At 41.7% G+C, this 21156-nt stretch overlaps 1 protein-coding gene across 1 annotated transcript; it reads right to left on the bottom strand.

Moving 5' to 3' along the window:
• Positions 1 to 2442: 2442 nt before the first annotated feature.
• ARRDC4 (arrestin domain containing 4) lies at positions 2443 to 16172 on the bottom strand. The gene is made up of 8 exons (XM_059371649.1): positions 15605 to 16172; positions 11215 to 11281; positions 10823 to 10970; positions 8777 to 8879; positions 7526 to 7782; positions 6867 to 7029; positions 5591 to 5745; positions 2443 to 5210 (listed from the first exon to the last, which is right to left on the bottom strand). The coding sequence occupies exons 1-8, from the start codon at positions 15891 to 15893 to the stop codon at positions 5154 to 5156; spliced, it is 1239 nt and encodes a 412-aa protein (XP_059227632.1). The 5' UTR covers positions 15894 to 16172; the 3' UTR covers positions 2443 to 5153.
• Between the last annotated feature and the right edge of the window lie 4984 nt (positions 16173 to 21156).

The raw sequence follows: 21156 nt of genomic DNA, 5'->3' as shown, positions 1-21156 counted from the left end.
GAAAAGCTCCTTAGGTCAGTATGTAATGGCCTCTAGAAGAGTTCTCTTGTCTACAAAAATCTAATTGTCTTAGCAAGCAAGTCTGTGTTTTATATTGTATCATTAAGAAAGTACGCATTTTACAGTTAATTTTTTCTCAGCTTCCAAGGGGGCTTTTCATCTCAGATATTAATCAGCAGGACTAGAAAGAAGGGAATTAAAGCAGAGACAGAAAAAAAAGAGGAAAAAAACCCTACAAGATTTAATTAAAAAAAAAAAAAAAAACAACAAAACACAAACATGCAGGGTAAATATAATTTCTTTCCTGTATAATTTATATGAAAATTTATCAGGTACTGATAGGATAAATAGCCCAAGGTAGTTTTTCCTTGGCTTATACTTTCATCACAGATGTTTCTGCTCAAGTATAATGTAACAGTTTTCTATCTAAAGGAAAAATACTCTGGAGATGTGGGTGGCTTAGTCAGTTAAGAATCTGACTTTGGCTCTGGTTGTGGTCCCAGGGTCCCGGATCAAGTCCCACACTGGGTTCCCGACTCAGCAGGAGCTGCCTTCTCCTTCCCCTTGCTTGTGCTTTCTCTCTCTCTCAGACAAATACATAAAATATATTTTTTAAAAAAGGTAAAATACTTTAATTCCTTGGCAAGCTAAAAATGAACCCCGAAAAAATCTTTGTTACTTGCATTTACGTATTTTTGTCCATAAAAGGTAGCTCTCAAAATCAAAACCAAAATGTTTACAATGGTATCATGCACCCGTTAGACATTTTCTTTGCAAATTGCAAAATGAAGTTTCAAAGTCAGTAATAGCCGATTTGTCGCTTCCAAAATGTCTCAGCTGAAACATAAAGGCACGAACTGTTGTTACAACTTGCATGGATCTTAAAAGTACTCCCCTGAGTGAAGAAGCCACTGGAAAAGGTACAGAGCACTTCCCTGTATCTAGCATTCTCAAAAATGACAAAATTACAGAGATAGAGAAGAGATTAGGGGACTAGGAAGGGGAGGGGTTCAGGCACAGGGGCAGCCAGAGGGTTTCTTTGTGGTGATGGGATTTTTTTTTTATCTTGATTGTGGTGGAGATGGTATGAACCTAGACATGATAAAATGAATGTCATGGAATTCTCCACAAAAACTGTATGCAAGAACAATGACTGCATTCAAAAACTAGCCAAATCCAAGTAAGTCCTGAATTCTAGTTAATGGTAGGTCATGTGTCATTGTCAGGGTCCTGACTGGGGTCATGTACTATGGTTATGAAAGATGTTCCCTTTGGGGGAGACTAGGTGATGGGGATGCATGATCTCTGTCCTATGATTGCAGCTTGTGGGTCTCTATTTCAAAATATAAAGTTCGAAACAAATCCCTCTGCTGAATAAAAGATCCCAGCTACTAATTAAACCTCCTTAGGAAGCAATTTAGTCAAAGACTGGTATCCTTTCAGGAGGCAGGCCTTTTAGACAGAAACACAGAAGATTCTTGATTTAGCATGTGCTTAGTATCCTGTTCTGCAAGGGTTACATTGTGTAGCTTTAAGTGATTGCTGTTTCTGTGGCTTCTGTTAAACTAGCAGAATCAGGAAATCTTAGAGTGAGCAGAGATCTTACAGAGAATGTAGGTCAGACTTTGAGGTTCCACCTCTGGGTTTTTGGTATCCTCATTTGTAATAGGAGGGCTTTGTCCTAGATTCTTTGCTAATGTCCTGCCTAGTTCTAAATTTTAGAACCCACCACTTTGGCATAGAAACTACAGAAACAATAAGGGCAAATTCTGCCTCATTATTTATTGCGTGAGACAAATGTCTCCATTTATGTCGATTGCCAATGTGGACCTACAATCTCTTTATTTAAGACTATCTCCCATAGTATGAACACCTAGAGAGTAAATGATGAGGGCTCTACCACTTAGCTAAATTTGAGAATTTTCCAGAGGAGGGAGGATCCAGGCAGTTTTCTTGAGATGGATGTACCATTACATAGTCCTTATACAAAATGTGTGGCTTCTACCCATTTGAAAGGGGAGGTTGACTTGGTCAGTGCCTTCCTGTATGGGTCCCCGGACAGCTCATCAGATGCACCAAATTTCCCAGGGAAACACGTGGCCCGTAAAACACAAAAGCTCCGGAAGCTATAAAAAGTAACCATTGTCATTTGGGAATAAATGAAGGTAACACGCTCTCAACAACCAAGACAGCTTAGGCTTACTCATGCTACACTTTTCTTCATGGAATGCTAAACACTGATTTCCTTGGGGAAACTGAGCCCACTGTAAAACCAGGCTCAGAAGCCCCCAGGGCCCTCTGACCCGCTGATAGTCCGCATATGCAACAAAGGATCTTAATTTAACAGCAATTACACTTTGTCCTGTGGTACCCATTTCCCCTAAGTCTATAAGGATTTAAGTCATAGTCTTACCAAAACAAAGCAAACACAGAAGCAGCACCTCACAGCCTTAGTGTCATTTTATTAACAAAAGGAACCCATGGGGTTCAAACCAGAGTACAAAATACAATCTTTATTTTTTTTTTTCCTGTAGGTTAAAGAGTTACATTTTTAATAATAAAAATAATTAAAAAAAACTTTCATATTTAACTTATCAAAAACAAAACCCCTGCCTACTGAGTTTCTTATTGTGCAAAACAAAAACATAAAAATTAAAGTTCCGCCCATGGAAGGATTTTGTGTGCCAAAAGATGCACATTTTCAATTTCAAAAAAATTTGCATCAAAAAGAAAATTCTAAGGCCACAGTTTCTTTGCAAACTAAACAGAATAACAAGCAAATAGCAGCTAAATTTTTATCTTCATTCCCAAGAATTCTGTTGCAATGTAGAATTTTCTACATTCATAGAATAATTTCTTGATTATGAGAAAAGGTATGCAGTTTCAACCTACTGCTTAAGGTCAGATATACTGATACCAATTTGATAAGGCAAATCATACCTTTTACCTACTCTTTTAAGTGCTCCAAAATCAGCTTTGCTTTAATTTTGTGAGCACATTTCATGATGTCTCTGTTACAGGTGATAAAGCAATCCTAGTGAAGGATTCCACTGAGTCGTTGGAAGCCAACGACTTGGCTTTCTACACGGGGCCAAATAATTAAACTTCCTTCCTTCATACCGCTCTGCTTTGCTTCTTTCCCTTTATTTTTGGTATCACGGAGATGGACAATGTCTTGACAAGGCATAGAAGTCAAGAAACAATTGAAGAGGATCTTTTTTTTTTTAGAGGAAAAACAAAACCGCTTAGATAACACTTAAATACACATATCTGTTTAAAAATACACAAAAACAAAGCAAAATTTAAACAAAAAAAAAAAGGCACTAAAAACCAAACCAGGAAATAAAGTTCTGTGACAATTTCAGTACCACAATTATTGGTATAACAGTTTTGCACTGTGATTTTAAATAGTGGCTTATGATGAAAAAACTGCCTAAGATGCTTATGTGATTACAAAGAGAGGTATGTCCAGAAGGGGGAGAAGTATACGTTTACCTAATGCATGTAGAAAAATCCCTGATCAGATTGGCCAGCTAACTTCTAAATACAAAACTTAACCCTAGAGGAACTTTGATACTTGGGACTGAATATACCGACTGAAAGAAAAATCACTTGCTCTGGGGAATGAAGTATGGCATTCTGCATGGGAAGCACCAGAGTTTCTGGGTCGAACCCATAAGGATGTCGAGAAAACCAAAGTACTCGGCTGGTCCAAAATCATTATTGTGGGGATCCCGCCTCCTCTCCTTTCCACTTAGGGTCCAGGAACACTCTCAGCTCAGGAAACTGACAACAGAAGAAAGGAGAAGTAAGGGGCCACGTGGGCACGAACAGAAGGGGAGTGGGTGATGGTAAAAACACTGCTCAGACTTCTAGCAGCAACACAATCTTGTTGGTCGGAATATCCTGAGGTTAAATGATAATAAAATATTGCACCAAAACGATAAAGAAAGAAAAAAAAATCACAGTTTAACTGGAACTACCGAAGAAATGGAATGGGAGTTAAGAGTGCACAGCACAGGGACTGCCCTATGTGGGCGTCAGGCTCTTGGCAGGAATTCAGTTTGTCCTTTTTAAAAACCATGGTTATTTGTACCCTCTTTTGATTTTGCGTTTATTTTTAAATACCCTTTGGCAGACATATATTAACTTCCGTATGGATCTTTCCCTTGGTCCACCTGCAGATTCAGTGATTCAGAAGAGGACTGCCACTGCCAATTAGCGAAAACTCCAAACAAGGCCCATCAGGCCTAGAGTTTTCAAAAGATTCTGATAACCCCACTAGAGGTAGGTTAAGAAAGGCTTTTGGGTTTTTTTTTTTTTTTTTTTTTTTTTACCTTTTTTCCTGTGTAGTTATCATGGCAGTCTGAGGACATAACCTTTTTTTTTTTTTTCTACTGTGATCCTAGGTGAATAAGACATGGAGAAAATCAAACACATATCCTACCAAAGTACTTAAAGGGGGTAAAAATCTAGCCTTTGACAAAACGTGTTCTCATGCTAAAATTCATCTTTCCCCTCTGAACTGACATGCCTTGCAAGGAACCCTTTTCTTGATTTCATAATACTGTAGAGCTGATTTATAAAGTGTCACCACATTAGGACCTCATCAAAAGGTTCTCCCAGGGACTTTGGTCCTATGGCACACTGTAAGAAACCACGAAGCCCCTGGATGTCAGCATCACAGTGCATCTTTAGAGCAGGCCTTTCCTATTATGCTGCTACCTCCTTCAAAATCAAGGCTCCCAATGAGTCTATACTTCCTTAAAGCTTGGGGTAACTTCTGTTCCACTTGGAGAAACCTTTTGAAAGTGACGCTTGCGTAGCGTTTCCACTCTCCGCACAGTCTCTTCTCTTGAGCGCAGGCACCCTTCACTTACTTGGTCACTTTTGGCGTCCGGGACGTTCTTGTCACATTGACTTTTCACATCTGCTTCGCTGAGTTAAAGGGGACACACAACCCTATCATCCGCTCGTGCAAGAATCCTGTTGGCCCACTGGGAAGTTCACATATTCTTTAATTTCTATGACCTTCGATCTGGATGTTCGTTTCTGTCCTCGCACTCCTCTTCTCTCCCTCTTTTCCAGAAAGGCAAGGTCGGGGAAGGAACGGATACTCGAATCTGATGAACACAGTGATTTCTGACATTTGCTCAGAGAATGAAGGAAACAGGCTGGGTCTCCTCGACATCAGGAGGATGTGGGTCAACCTGCGGAAGGGGAAGGAGCGAGGACCAGGCTTACTACCCCAGCACCCGGCAAATGATCTCAGTGTCTACTTCTAATTACACAGTGGTTAGAAGCCAAGCTTTGAGCCTATTACTAAGAAGTCCCAGCGGGTCACTTAAGTGCTTTGTACTCCACGGCCACAGAACACAATTTAGAGGCGATCACAGTACTCTATGGGCACACTATCATTTATAAAGAAAATATTACAAAAGGAGGTAATTGGATCAGTGCCGGTCTATCATCACTAGAAGACTTTTTTTAAGTATGTATCCCTTACTAATTAGGAATCAGCAACAGATACTTATAAAGGATTATTTCCCGAGGGCAAACTAAAAGTCTCATTTTCTTTAATTTTGCTTACCTCTGAATAAAGAGGCGGAGGCTGAAACCGGAATTCCTGTATGCAGGCGAACATGGGACAGCACGCTTCTCCCTCACAGTTAGGGGGCTGGGGGTAAGGAGGCACATGTCGAGAGAATTCCTCCTCGGACACCACATCTGCATAATTTGGTGGCGCTGGGACAAAAAAAGAGTCTCAGAAATCCATGCAAAAATTCATCACATCAATCTCTTCTGAACTCTCATCAAAATAAGAAATTTAGCTAAATTTGCAAACAATGGTTCCCTCCCCCCCGCCTCTAACGAGCAAGTTTTTGTGCCCATCAAGACAGAATATTCTGTTGTTGTGAAATCGCTACTAAGTTACTGTATTCTACTCTTTTTTTGTTCAAAACTGTGAACTTTATTGATAAAAACATGATAATAAACTATAATTGTTCATTGATTTACTTTGCAGTTGCCATCCTGCAAATTCATATTAAAACTGGGCAAATAATACTATTTATATGTACACCAAAATCAGGCAATTATAAAAACACCTTCATTAATACGAGGTGGTACAAAATTCTGTGTGAACAATTCTTTGTGCAGAATGGTATTGTGCATTCCAAGACACACAGCATCTCCGCCTGCTGCTAACTAAAATGCCAGTTGGGCTCCAAACAATACACAACCCCCCCCCCCCACCATTTCCAAACCTCTCCTGGGGGGCACTACCATTCCTACTGAAAACTTGTTTTAGGCAAAACCTTCCAATAAAACTATTTTATGATCTTTCCTGGGTCTGCAGGTCACAGGTTCAACAATACCCTGGAGAATGAGCCCTTTGGTCATTTACTTTCAAATCATCCTGACATCTAAGCTACAGTGCTTCTTGGTATAAGTGTCCCCCAGTACGGATGTATCCGGGGACCTCTAGGTTGTCCTAGGTTGTATTCTACTCTTCTAAGAGGTGCAGGTTATAGTGCAGGTGAGAAAAAGAAAATCACTGAAATGAGGCTACAGAAAATACATAGCACTGTCTGCTGATTCTATTTCGTGTTGTCTTACTGTTAATAAACGAGAATTGAGAGACAAAGACTATATTGTAGGCTCTGCCATCAGCACCTCTGTGTCCAGGATAAGCTGGGCTCTCCAGGTCCCTGCCAGGAAGGCAGTTTTGTAATGTCCAGTACTCAGAAGAGTCTGGAAAGCTGTGGTGGCAGGAGTCACTGTCGTCTGAGCACCGGTGGTCTTATGTGGTCCTCAGGGGCCCTACGGATAACATGCCATGCGCAAAGAACCTCCAAGCCTCGTACCTTCAGGTTGCTCCGGCAGAGTCAACGTCAGCCAGCTCATGTCCACGCTGAACTGGCTGGCGATGCTAGAGTTTCTGCTGCCAAAACCGTGGTATGGAATTGTGCCAATCACTAACGGCAGCTCGAGCATCAATTTTTTAGCACCAGGAATGTGAATATACACCTAATAGGTCAAAAAAAAAAAAAAAAAAGAAGAAGAAGAAAAAGAAAGAAAGGCAAAGTTAGACCTCCAATTTATTTTTTCCACAGAAACAAGATCTTTGTTGCCTGCCACCACTTTCCCAAGAAAACTGTAAATGATCATGACCAAATAAAATGAAGAACAAACCAGACGAAGAGCCCAGGAAATCCAGTGACTGCTCTGCGATGGGGAACGGTAGCCTTAACATACTTTACTGTAAGCGAGCACGTCTTACATAGTAATTATAAAAAATGAAGTCTATGTTTCCAATATAACAAATACCCCTTAATGCATGTTAGTTAATTCAGTTCCTTAGGGGGACAGTTTTCAATTAAAAAGAAAGGCCAGCCTTCACCATTCCCGGGTCTGCTGTAATGTTGACCTACAAGGACACTTCCCCAGGTACGACATGTGCGTATTTGTGCAGATACGGCAGCGAGCGCCGCATATTTTCCATCGTAAGGAGCTCTCCACTTACAGCTAAGGAATAGTCTACTCGGATAATGCAGCAATCCAGGATGGACGGAGTAACAGGTGGGATCTTCAGAGTCTTCCCATTCCACGTGTCGGTGCCCCCAGAAGCGATGTGGTTTCCTCGCACGTTGGCAACCATGTGCCGGACGGACTTTGTTCTCCCACTTGCCAAATACGTCTGGGTTTGGAAAATAGCAGCTTTGGGAACAATCAGCCGAGAGGAACAATTCTCTATCTCTGCGTAGATTGGAATGGCTTCTCCTAAAAAGAGAACAAAAACACCTTCAGAGACTTTCAGAAAGTTCTTACCATGGTGGAAGAGAGCCACTAACCAATTAAAGCAAAAGTCGCCACGCAAACTTTGATGGAAAACTTGTATTGTGAATTTGCGTCAGAAATCTGAGAATTCATTGCAGGTCTTGGTAGATACTGGCTTCTACTTATTGCATTATTTGCTTCTCTAATGTAGCAATAGTACATTGGCTGTTTGAAAGATATGTAAATGACTAGCATCTATAAAAATCAAGAAAAGACCTAAAAATAAATGACCCAGTACTATCTTAAGTACAAAAGATCACTAACAAAGTCACTGATGCCCATCAAGTTAAAATCTGCCGAACAGAGGAACACAGACGTTGCATTTAAGGAACCGATGTGAAGGCATAAATGAAACAATGGGCGGAGCAGGTGACTTTCCCACCCCCATTATGTGTCCACCATTCCACCATCTGGACCACATCCATCCCCAGTGAGCTAGGATCCTAGAGTAGAGGCCAGGCCCGGCGGAGGGAATCAGATCCTTCACAAATGGTGGTTCCGTTATCCATCTGACTGTTCGGGAAGTTCCTGTTCTACACGCTCACGCCCCGTGTTTGTGCACACATCCCCAGCACGGGGTCAGAACGCCCCACAGGAGTTTCATGCCGTGACGGCGCTCTTCTGAGCAACACTGCTCCTGACGTTCTTTTGCAACATCAAGTAAAATGCTGGCATTTTCCCATTCTCCCAGTTTTAGTCTTTGTCACTCAAGTGAAAGGACCAAAGTCAGAAATACCAGGAGTTTTACTGGATTCCACTCATCCAAACAAAAATACATACATATCCATTATTTATATGAAAAACAGAAAGCCATATTATCCATGTTTTAAAACAGTCTGTACCTCATGAATTACAAAATACAATATTTAAAAATCACTTAAAAGTAGCTCATAACATGCACGACTCTTCCATTTGGACTTTCAAAAATTTTGCTTACCATTACAGTATCCTTTTCTTTCAATTTTGGCACTCAGTGAGACAGGACCAGACGTGAAAAACCAACAGCCAACCATTTTCTCTTGAGTTTTCAATACAGGGGTCTTGAAAATTACAAACAATAACATGACTTTAATTAAACCAGTAGAAAACTCACAGAACTTAAAATTACGTCATTCTTTATTAAACAGTTGAGTAGAAAGGTCTTCTAGGAAACAACTCAACTTTTTCATCCTCATGGGACATATTAGGCAAAATACTTGCTAAAACATAAAGCATTAAAAAAAAATCATTCTCTTTTTAGGAAAACTAAGATGAATTGTCAGACTCAAATAAGCTGATACCACCCTATTTTATCCTACAATCATTATAATTCTGGAAAATGATATACCTTCCCTTAAGGTAATGATAAAAAATAACAGTAGAAACTATTAACATGACAGAGATGTTTTTTTCCTTTAAAGACTTTATGTGTAGGTTAGGTAAAAGAAGAAATGGCATAAAAATCAATAATCAAAATCTTCTGTTTCTTTTGGCATCTAAAATAAATGGTCATCAGCAAATGGTCTTTTCCTGAATTCAGAAATGCATGATTAGGCAGAAATTTCAAGTGCCCATTATTGAGACTGGTTTGGGGTCTTGTCTGAGGACAGCACAACACGCCCACCATAAAGGACCCACAAAGTTACTGAACAGACCTCCCCACCTTTAGCATTTAAAATGCTCCATTTAAAAGACGCGCAAACCAAAAAAGCTCATCGTAAAACCTAAAGCAGCAATTCTTTTACTTAAGGAAAAAAAAAAAAAAATTAAAGGATTAGTAGTTTCTCTTTTTGGCAAAAAAAATAAAATCTCCGTAAATCATTTGCCACAATGGTCCTATAGTTTAGAAATAGTCACCTTCCCAATTCTAAGTAGTTCTAAAAGCACAAGACAGTATTGTCAATTTGCAAAAAACAAAAAAACAAAAAAACAAGACAAAAACAAAACAACAAAAAAACCGAAGGTATTACGTGGATGGTAACTTCCAGCTGTAACTGGAGCCTCAGCCTGGACTATTGGGTGCTGTCCCCAAGGGACCACGCAGCTAGAGTGTAACCAATACACGGCCATTACAGTGAAGTCCATTCCATTTTTGAATGAAAATTGAGTGAAACACCTTTGAACTCGTTTTTTACCCTTCTCTTTAAAAACACTGGCTAGCGAAAGAAACCCCCAGCACTAATGATACATCTTTGGAGCATCCGTATCATGATGGAAAGTTCAAATTATCCCAGTGTTTTCTATGAAGTTAAAAAAAAAAAATCATTCATTCATATTTAAATGAAGAACCATTAGGTCCTCATAGCTATCATGAAAGTACAAGGTATAATTTTATATTATTTTGATAATATGGGTTTAGATAAAAGAATCTAGCTCATTAGCTCCCATCTTGCCTATTCTGTTGTTACTTACAGCGTAATCTTTCTTATCAGCCTACAGTATTTCTGGTGATGATTAGAAGTTCAATGCTTTAATGTGGCCAAATCTGTCATAAGGAAATGATAAGAGAAAGGCTCTCCACAGCAGCTGCGCGCACTTACTTAATGTTGGAAAATGACATGCAAAATGGAAGGATACATAGCATAATGGCCTGATCCTCAATAACAGGCTGAGCTTGATTAATACTCTTCCATAATTACTGTTCCTCAACCTGCTATTATTGAAGAGTTTAGAATACCACCGCCCCGTGAATGTGGCCGCTCTGGGGAAAGTAAGCCCTCTCTGTGTGCGCATTAGTGTTATTAAGCCTTATTAATGCATTTCAAGCCTGTGTAACTTTTTGGCAAAAGCAGCCCCGAACAACGGAGACATAATCAATAGTATTAACACACACAATTTGTAATTTGCCCAACCTAGAATCACACATTTATCGCGAAGGCCCACGGGTTACAAGATTGTATGAGAAAGTGACAGGACGGGCTAGCGCCGCACGGCTTGGTGTACACAGCAGTACTGATGGAAGCGAGGAAGGGAGGGGAGGAGGAAGAGGAGAAGGAAGACTCACTAGTAACGCTGGTGCATTGACATCGATGTGACTAACAACCTGGAGCTCCCGCTTCACACTCTGGTCAGGTACCTTGGGTCGTTCCAAAACTGCCCTCACACAGTACTGAATACTTCCGTATTTCCCGGTGAATGAGGTTACTAAAGGTCTGAAACGAACCAAAGAGGTTAATTGAGAAGTTCATCTTTCAGTGAAACACTACTGGAAAAACACCCTTAAAGTGTTGGTTTGGGTTGAAAAAAAAAATAAAAAGAATGTGAACAGGGGAAGTCTGTGAGGGGCTATTCAAAATCAATGGGCATCGCTGAGTTTCAGAGATACTCGGCACCCTCTTCTCGGGACTGGCGTATTGCAGAGAAAGAAAATCATAAAAGTAGTATCGTTTCACTTACTCAGATGGAAGTTGAAAGCTAAATGGAAATTCATGCTTTCCAGGCTGTAGTAAGAGGATGCCTTCACCTAAAAAAGAAAATACATTTTTAACTGAGGTTCCTATTAGATCAAGAATTTTCACAAGTTAAGTCCTATTTTTTTAAAGGGAGGTTTCCCCTGGAGTATCCAGGATATTCCAAAAAATACATTAATCTCTAAGATTTAGAGAATTAGAATGTCAATCAGTTTCTACCAAGTTTCATTAATTTCAAACCATATATATATACATACAGCTTCCACCTTTAAAGGGACCAATCACACAAGTATCAGAACCCAGAGGTCACATGTACATCCACATTATGAATATACATGCACATATCTGTATACATGCACACACAAGTATACCTGTAACACGTGTGTGCGTGTACACATACACATTTGTTTGCCCACTCATAAACTAGTACAAGTGTCCCAACATTATATGATAAACACACACCAATGCTATTACACTAATAGTATATGTTATAGTATATTATTATACTAATATGAAATACCAATATTAAAATGGATTGAAAGCTGATTTAGCAAAAAATGCATCTATTTATTTTGGGTGTACAATAAAAATCTGATTCTGTATTCTTTAGGCAAAAATGCAAAAAGAAGGTGAAAAATTTCCTTAGGATATTGTGAAGATTGAGTATAATTCCAAACAGCCAAACCAACAGGACAACTTACGAGGTAAGGGTCATGCATTTACATTTAAGCTCTACCAATTAATAGGTGGTTAGTTAATTGGTGGTTAAGTCAACATACAGAGCAGGGTCTGCCAAGCACAGCCATGACTCCCCCCTCCTAGTCTGGGCCTGCTGGGTCAGCCAGCTGGGTTTTCTCTCACACAGAGGCTTAGCCCCGCTTGTCAAGGCTGAGCTGCAGGGGGCAGATAGACCCTGGGACGCCCGGGCACTGCTGGAGTTCCCATGAACACACAAACAACCGGCATCATTCAGATCCAAAGTCAACTCCAGGCTGTCACGTGGTTCAGACAGCTCTGCCGAGACACTTAGAAACTTCCCCTTCACTTTATGCTCATCGATTCAAGTTCTGAACTAAACCCCCTCATGAAGGGTGGCACGATTCAGAGGAAGAAAGTGCAACAGAAATGAGAACTTTCTTCAAGATTTGCCTGGTCAGTTGATACTAAAAACAGAGCTTCCTACTGTATATGTTCATTCAAAAAAGAGAGAGACATTTAAAGGGCTGGTAAAATGGAATATTTTTTCACTTACTAGAAACAATTAACATTTTAACCTTGTACTTTCAGAAAACAGGAATGCATTATTGGCCCATTTAGTCTTCTGAATCTGTCCCCAATTTTCAGCATGTAATATATTAGGGGGAATAAAAGTAAGGTATTTACCACTGAAAGGTCATTCAAATAAGAAGCACAGCACAAGTAGGGGACTTGGAGGCAATGTGAACAAGGGACAGGGACATGAGGCCCTGTTCAACCACAGTGATGAAGGCGGTCCCCGGGGCTCAGCTGTGCCCAGGGCTGCCCTCCCAGTGAGACTCAGCACTGTTACTGCTGTGCTAGAGCGTAATAGGTTCCAGGCAATCCCGATGAGAGCTGGACAAAAGTTCTAAGTTACAACCCTTAGACTATGGAATATGACAAGCTGTGTCCTTTACAATGCTTAGAAACGTGGGTTTCATGTGAGTTCAAACCTCACAGCGCTTAGACAGCAGGCATGGTGGATACAAAGATGTGTAAGGTCAATCCTCAGACAGACTGCAGGAAGAGAGGAGGCTACAGACACACACAGAGTCATGAGCACAGAGTGCAGGAGCCCCGGGAGGGGACAGTACCTGCTCTGCACCTGAGAGCCGGCACGGAGAGGCACAGGAGGGGGTTTCAGAGGAAGGGAACAGCATGAGGCCGGGCACAGTGGGCATGTGTGGAGAAGAGCATTACTTGGGCTACCGAGAGAGAGAAAATTCTCTTATCATAGAGAATACAAATGAACACAGGAACTAGAACATTTAAAACAAGACTTTCAATCACCTCCATACATAAATAGGAACACAAATGGAGAAAGTTGATAAACCTAGCTTATAGGATTTGGAAACAAATCTTAGTTTTCTTCCTTTCTCTTATGACTATTATTTTTTTGTTAAAAGTTTCACAGGCTGAATCACATGCCCATTTCCGCCTCTGTTCTCATGATTCAGTGCTTCTGCCTTATACACTGAAGACTACAGTGTCACAGAGAGGCATTCCAGTCACCAATGGTCTTATGGCCTGAGCTCCTCACTCAAGGCACTAAGTGGGAGCTTAGAGCATCATTACAGAGTCAGAGACTTGGGCTCAGGAAGGTTCAGGGACTCCCACAAGGTCATACTGCTGGTGGGTGACCAAGTAAAACCAATTCTCTGTTCTGTTTTGTCTTTTTACCATAATTCCTCAATAATTTAAAAAAATGAAGAAAATCAATCACAATGATAGCAAGTAGATTAGATTAACAGTGCCAAACAGTTACTCAGGGAGGTTTCCTGAAAATCTCATAGACACATTTTCCAAAAATCTAGATTTCTAAAAATCTCTTCGGATGACTGAAATTCAGCTAGTGTTTGGAAAACAAATGACCCTGAGAATCTACAGTTATGTAAACTTGCTAACTTCTTCCAAGCTACAGATATTATGAGTGTTCTTTTTTTTTTCTCTCATGAGATCCCCTAAAGCAAACTATGATTTTTTTAAATAAAACAATTTTTGCCAATATTTGGTATGATATCTTTTGAGAAAACAAGCTAAAATTTTTCAGCTTGCCTAGGCTAGGACATTCTATTCCATCAGAATGAAAAAGCAAGATCTAGCCTGTGATTCTTAACAGTAATTGTCAGACCAGATTCTACCAAAGCAATTTCTTTATTGCTAATCCCAGGTCCAACTGCTATTAATCTCACTTCTATTTACTCAGTAGTTATGGGCACAGAGATCTAGAGAGTCCAAAGTCCTGGACAAAACCACTTTACATCTCTCTTCGATGATCCTTGACTCCAATCAGCCATCTTGAAAATCTGTGTTGTCCCAACCATGTGTGGGCTGATCCTGGAAACCACACTGAGGAGAGGGTGACCCAACACACTGCACTGGTGAATTCAAAAGAAGGCTTTGGTTCCAAATGTGCTCTTTCCCCACTACAATACTTGGGATCACTGGATTCTCACATACCTTGAGGATTTAACTGCGAACAGTCTACTTCTCCAAAGTAGGAAAAGTCAAAATTGCACATACTATTTCCTGTGTATAAGACACAGAGAAGGTTAAAACATTAAGACTGTTTATACCATTTTTTCCTTCTATAGATAAAAGCTGAAGCTGATTAGGCAGGAAGGTAAAGTAGTTAAAGCAGCTGCCACCAGCTTCTTGAAGAGCAAGACTCACTGTTCCTAGTATTTTCATGATTAAGATGATCAATTTTTGCATAGTTCTTATATACAGTTGTATAAAATTTTATATTTATACACAGAGTATACAAACAGATGAAACAGCTATGTCATGGTTGCCACAGAAGTCCTTGGAAAGACCTGCACTATTAACTGGACTTCACCAGAGTGGACTAGAGGTGGGTAATCGTTCCTCCCGAACCTTGGCAACACCCGGATCCCACTGTCTCAAAAGGCCTACACTGCGGCTGGGAGGGGAGGGGGATGTTGCAAGTTAACAAAAAGAAGCAAAGAATAAAAGACAAAATATAGGGCAGAAGCAGAACTCTTAAGTTACTCGGCTCCCAGAAGAGAGAAACCAAGTATGATGGTCAAGAAACACTTCCGCTGAACTCCCTGAACTACTTCCCTCTTCCCAAGACTGAGGTTTTGCTAAATCATCTTGAACCGAGAACGAGAGTCTACCTCCAGGATGGAAAGAAGGGGAGGCCCATAAAACACTGAGCACCAAGCATGGGACCTCATCGTCTGATTCCGCTCTCCATCCCTCAGGCCAGAAGGGACTGGACCTAGATCCCCCGTCTTAGATTTCTGACTGCTCATCACAGGTTCCCATGGCAACGGTTCATTCCAGCCGCGATCCTGGAAGGTCCTGGGACGCCTGGCGCTGGGCAGGCCCAAGCGAACCGGCCGTGAGGCGCCAGGAAGACGTGCGCACTCCCCTAGCGGGATCGTCCCCACTGCTTTGCAACGGGGGGCACAGGCATTGTTACCCTCCCGTCACCGGCCACCAAACCGAGGCTCCGGCCACCAAGTGGGCGGACCCCAGCCCCGGATCCCGCCCCCACCCCTCCCCGCCAGACGGTGGGCATCCGCCGGCGCGCGCCCTCCCGGTTCCTGCCAGCCCCTCTGCGGAGCCTCCGTGACCCATCGGGGACCCCCAGGGCCGTGGCCCTCGCTCACCGGCCGGGGGCTCGCGCAGGCTCAGGCGCACGTTCAAGTACTCCACCTCCGAGGCGGCGGCCGGGGATGCGGCGCCAGGGCTCGGGCCCCAAGCGGCAGTCGCTCGGCCGTGGGCCTCCAGGCGCAGCGCGCGCAGGGCCACCGGCTCGGCCGCCTCCAGCAGCACGTGTCCCGCCACCGTCTCGCCGCTCGAGTAGCAGCCCTTGCGCTCATCCTCGAACACCAGACCCAAGCTCTTCACGCGGCCCTCGGAGCCCACGGCCGCCGCGGACCCCGCCTCGCCGCCCATCCCGCCGGGCGATGGGGCCGCGCCAGGGAGGTCGGCAGCTGCCCGGAGCCGGCCTGGCGAGCGGAGGGGCGCCGCTGTCACGGGCGCCCGCCGCACGCTGAGGGCCGCTGCGGCCGCTGTGCGGTAACCGGTGAAGCCCTGGCGCGCCGCGGGGCCTATCGCTTTAACAAACCCCGGTGGGCCTGGACAGGGGCCGGGACAGCCCACCCCCGGCGCGCGCCCATAGGCCGGCTGTGAGTCCTGCCTCGTGCCGATTGGTTGTAAATGGCTACTGAGTCATTTCATAGGCGCTCCCACGCACCGGATGGCGCAGGTAGGCTGTGCGTGATCAGGCGGCAGTGACCAATCGGGGTACGCAGGCGTACACGTGCACAGGCCGCTTATTGGCTGGAACAAGGCACAGTCCTGGGGCACTGACCAATAGTGAGGCGGTGCGCCCATGTGGACAGATAGTGGGAAACAATATTTGTTAGGGAGGGGGCGGAACAGGGAATCTCCGGCTCGCGGAGTGTCTGCCGTTCCCATGGTTACGAACGGGGGCGGGGTTTCTGGCGGCGTGGGGCCAGTTTGCAGAAGTGTCTGGGTTCGCACTGGTTTATGCGGTTGTGACTGCAACTGGCTCGTATTTATGATTTAATCTGCAGTACTTCTGGGGAAATACATACCCTGGAAAATGGAACTCAGCAATAATTCTCCTGTGAGTTTTGGGTGGGTGGCCAGCTGTCTGGAAGCTTTCATGGATAACTTGGCAACTACCAACCTCCAGGTTCCCAAGCCCCGCCTCTCTAAGGTCTCGCAATTCCCAGCCTGAGAAAGAACCGCAGACTGGAAGGGTGAACGCTCCGATTCTCAACCTGGTACAACACCCAAAGAGTTCTGCTGGGCTCACGGGTTTTCTAAGCTGGTATTCGAATAGCCCAGAACACTGATTCTTCCTGTTGTAAACAAGATCATGAATCAGGTCGTTTCAAAACCGTGGGTGCTCCCCAAGTTTCTGCTCCACCCTAAAGGATTTCCTGACCTCCTTGTCATAGTTCAGGACGACTTGGAGTTGCCTTCAGGACTTGTTCTCCACGCCCATGCTCCTTTTGCCTACCCTCATTTTCATTTTGTTCTTTAATATTTCATTCCTTCTCAACTCTTTTTCCAACCCTACCATCTAGCATAGCTGACATTATCTGGGCATTTTCTAACCCTTTTAAGTTCTTCCCTTACTAAATTTCCAAGTTAGTGAGGAGTTAATCACAGATGGATTGATCTCATATTGAAATTTTAAAACTTTGCCGAAGTAGGTATTTCCTTTTTTTTTTTTTTTTTAAAGATCCCAAATGAAAGGTTGCTTTGTTGCCGCCTTTGAGTTTAAATTATTAACGTGAAACTTCACTGAAGATTTACAACTTCGAAGTGTCTTTATTGCTTCTGAAAGAAAGTGGAAAGGTCTACAAATCTCTGCCTAGTTCTGAAATAGCTGTTAGTTTCTCACGACTTCAGAAGAGTTCCCTCGTCCACTTTTCTTTATAACAACCTCACCTTCTATTCTTATTTGCGTAGTGTTCATCACTGCCATTTGAAGCACAGAACATGTTCTCATTGTTGTATCTGTAGTACCTAACGGAGTTTGGGACAAAATCAGCACTCGATAATGCTGAGTTGCTTGAGGGAAAGAATCCCAACCCATACAATATTATTTGGCTTTGTAATAAATGAATAGTACTTGGCCTCTTACTCTGCTATATCTTCATCTTCTCTAGGCAGATGTTCTCTGTCTTCTCCCCCCATCCCTTCCAAATTAGGTGGTTGAGAAAGGGGGAAGGGTAGTGGCTCTAACCATGCCCAAAAGGCAGAAATGCACATATGGTAGACATTCTGTGCTGAGAAAGATTGGGCTGTCTTTGCTACTACAGGTAGCAGAATGCATGGCCAGACGTTGGCTTGAGCAATAAGTATACTTCTTGTTTACTTAACCAGAAGTCCAACAGCAGGTGCTGTCAGGGTTGGTTCAATGGACTCCTTTCCTCTTCCTCCACTGTCATACTCTGCTCCCTTCCTAGTGGCAGTGGTTACCACAGCTCTAAATATCCCAAAGCAGAATTTACAAAATAAAGCAAGAGAATACATGCTCACAAAGAAAAAAAAAAAAAAAGAAAGAAAGAAAGAAAGAAAGAAAGAAAAAAGAAAAAGGTGGCTTTTCTTTTCTTTTTTTCTTCTCTCCTTTTGAAAAGAAAATACATTTGCCTGGATGCCCCTGGTAGGCTTCTTACCTGGTGTTGGCCAAAACGGACTCATCTGTGCACCATAGGTCATTAACTGGCAAAAAGAAATGAGATTCTTACAGTTCGCTCAGACCAGTGATTTTTCTCTGGGGGCTAAACAAAATCAGAGCTCTGGTAGCAAATGGCTGTTGTGTGGTCATCTAGAGCCGTTTAACTGACTTCAGTGGGCCTGGCCATGTGTGCTGTAGAGAAGAGCTGTCTCAGTCAAACCTTTAAAAAGGAGGATTTAAAAAAAAATTCTATGACTAGGTGGATTTTATTTATCTGGTGATTTAATTTATCTTGTGCCCCCCCATTCACAGATAAAATTCTGTTTTTATGGTGCATACATTATTATGGCTATTGGAGTTCTGCTAGCTTTAAGATAGCAGCATGCAGCATACTAAAAAATAAAAAATCCAATCTGACAGTCTCCATCATTAATTGATGTGTTTAGACCAGTTACATACAATGCAATCTTTGATACAGCTGATTTTGGGTGTATCATTTTATTATTTGCTTGATTTGTGCCTCTGTGGTATATGTGTGTGTGTGTGTGTGTGTGTGTGTGTGTGTTTATGCTCCACCTTTCTTACTCTCTTCTTAATTATTTGAACATCTTTGAGTAACCCATTTAAATCTATCAATTTTCAGACTCTATCTCTTTGTAGTATATTTTAAGCAGTTTCTCTAGGAATTGGTGTTCCCCCTTTATGTCATAGTGAGTATGTATATTACATCCACGGATACTGATAACCCCATGAGACACTGTTTACATTTTTGCTTCCGATAGTTATACATATTGTAAAAAGCACAAGAGAAAAGGGCTCTATTATAATTACCCATGTCTTTTTCATTTTTGTTTATCTCTTTGTTTATTTTGAAGTTCTGAGTTCCCTCGGGAACATTCTAGATTGAAGAATTTTCTTAGACATTTGTTTTAGAAGAGGCCTGCTGACAATGGATTCACTTAGTTCTTCTTCTTCTGAGAATGTTTTCATTTTGATGTCATTACTCAAGGATATGTGTGCTGCATACAGAATCCCCAGTTGGAAGTTCTTTTCTCTTCAGACTTGACAGATGTTGTTCCATTGTTTTCTGATAACTTTGGTTTCTGGTAAGAAACCAAGTGGTCCTTCAAATTGTTGTTCCCATATATGTTATTTTTTTTTCTCTTTGCTTTCAATATTTTTTTCTTTATCTTTAGTTTCCATAAATTTGAATATAATGGGTTTTTTTTAGTTTATATTTTGTGGAGTTCTTACAGCTGTATATTTTTGTCTTGCACCAAATTTATGTTTTTGTTGTTTTGTTGCCATTATGTCTTTAGATTTTTTTCCTGCACCAATCTCTTTCTCTGCTTCTTTGGGGACTTAAATATGAATATTAGATCTTTTTGATACTGTCTCATGGGAACTTGAGAGTCTCAGCTTTTCACTCTTTTTCTTTTCTCTCTCTGTTGGAGAAATTGGGTAAATTTTATTGGTCTCTTTGCAAGTTCATGGACTCTTTTCTCTGTCTGCTTCACTGTGTTATTCAGATCCTCCAGTGAATTTTTTTCATTCAGATATTTTCTTTTTCAGTTCTAAATTACTCATTTAAAAAATAGTTTATTTTCCTCATAAGAACACCTATCTTTCCATTCATAAAGAGTGTCTATCTTTATCTCTTTGATCATGGCTTTAATAATTGTTTAAAGATCTTCGAAAAAAACTAATTTCTGGGTAACCTTAAGCTTGACATCTGACTATCTTATCCTTGGAGCATCAGTCACACTTTCCAGTTTTTATTATGTTTAGGAATTCTAGATTATATCCTAGACATTTAGAATATTATGATATATTAAAATCTTCTGGAGAATGTCAACTATTTTAATTTACAGGCAATGAACCTGGGTATCTTTAGACTGTTCCAGACACACCTTATGTGGGCTGTGATTCCAATGTCAACTTAGTTCTCAAATCCTTTGCTCTTTGGCTCTGGGTCTTTTCTCCATGTGAGCGGCTCAGAATGAGCCCAGGACTTCTGTCACTTCATACACAGAATTAAGAGATACTCTTGTCCATTTCTTTCTTCTCCATTATTTGCCCCATTTTCTGTGGCTTCCAGGGCCCCTTTCTCCAACCCCTGAATAGAAATTTGCTGATTCTCTCAAAGTTTAAGCCACATATGCTACGAAGTAGTTTTGTACAATTGGGATTACTCTCAAGGCAAAGTAGCAAGGGAAAAGAGAGAAAGAGATGGGGATTTCCCAGAAAGACAAGTTTTCTCCTTAGGTTTTAGGTAATGCCAATATGACACCTCACTGTAGCTCCAGGAGGAGAGCCATTTTTAGGGCAAGGCAGAATTCCCAGTAAGTGATGTAGATTCTCTTTCTTCTCCCTTTGATTTTGCACCAGATTTAGTGATTTGTTTCCAATCCAGAAAACCCTATTTTAGCCAGGCTGACATAATCAGTGATACGTTATGTTGATAGCATCTTCCTCTGATAGGACATCATGAAAACAGCACGTCACTCCCTTTGGTATTCTTTACCTAAACCCGTAACTCCAATATAAGCAGAAACAAAAGATTAGGCGATTTGAGGATCACCTGATCCCCAAAACTCTCAAGACCGTAAAAACCAGAAAAGACCAAGAAACTCCTAGATACAAGACTAAATGCAGTAGGGTACCCAAGATTGTATCCTGGCACAGAAAATGACATTTATGCAAAAAACAAGTGAATCCAAATAGTCTGGAGTTTGGTGAAAATAACGTACACATCATGATAAGTGATAATTGTACCAATGAACACTTTCTTCATTTTAAAAAGTGGACCATGGTAGTATAAGATGATAACAATAGGGTAAAGTGGGTGAGGGGTGCATGGGAACATTAGACGATCTTTGCAGACTTTCTGCAAGTTTAAAATTATTCCAAAATAGCAACTGGGAATTTTTTTTCTCATAGTCTCCTGCTTGTAGGAATACTTGATCTTGGTTCAGTGACTGAAAGGGGAGCCCTATGATA

This window comes from Mustela nigripes, chromosome 13 (assembly GCF_022355385.1).
Source record: "Mustela nigripes isolate SB6536 chromosome 13, MUSNIG.SB6536, whole genome shotgun sequence".
Lineage (NCBI taxonomy): Eukaryota > Metazoa > Chordata > Mammalia > Carnivora > Mustelidae > Mustela > Mustela nigripes.
Note: the sequence above shows the minus strand (reverse complement) of the source record. Positions and strands in the feature narration are given on the sequence as shown.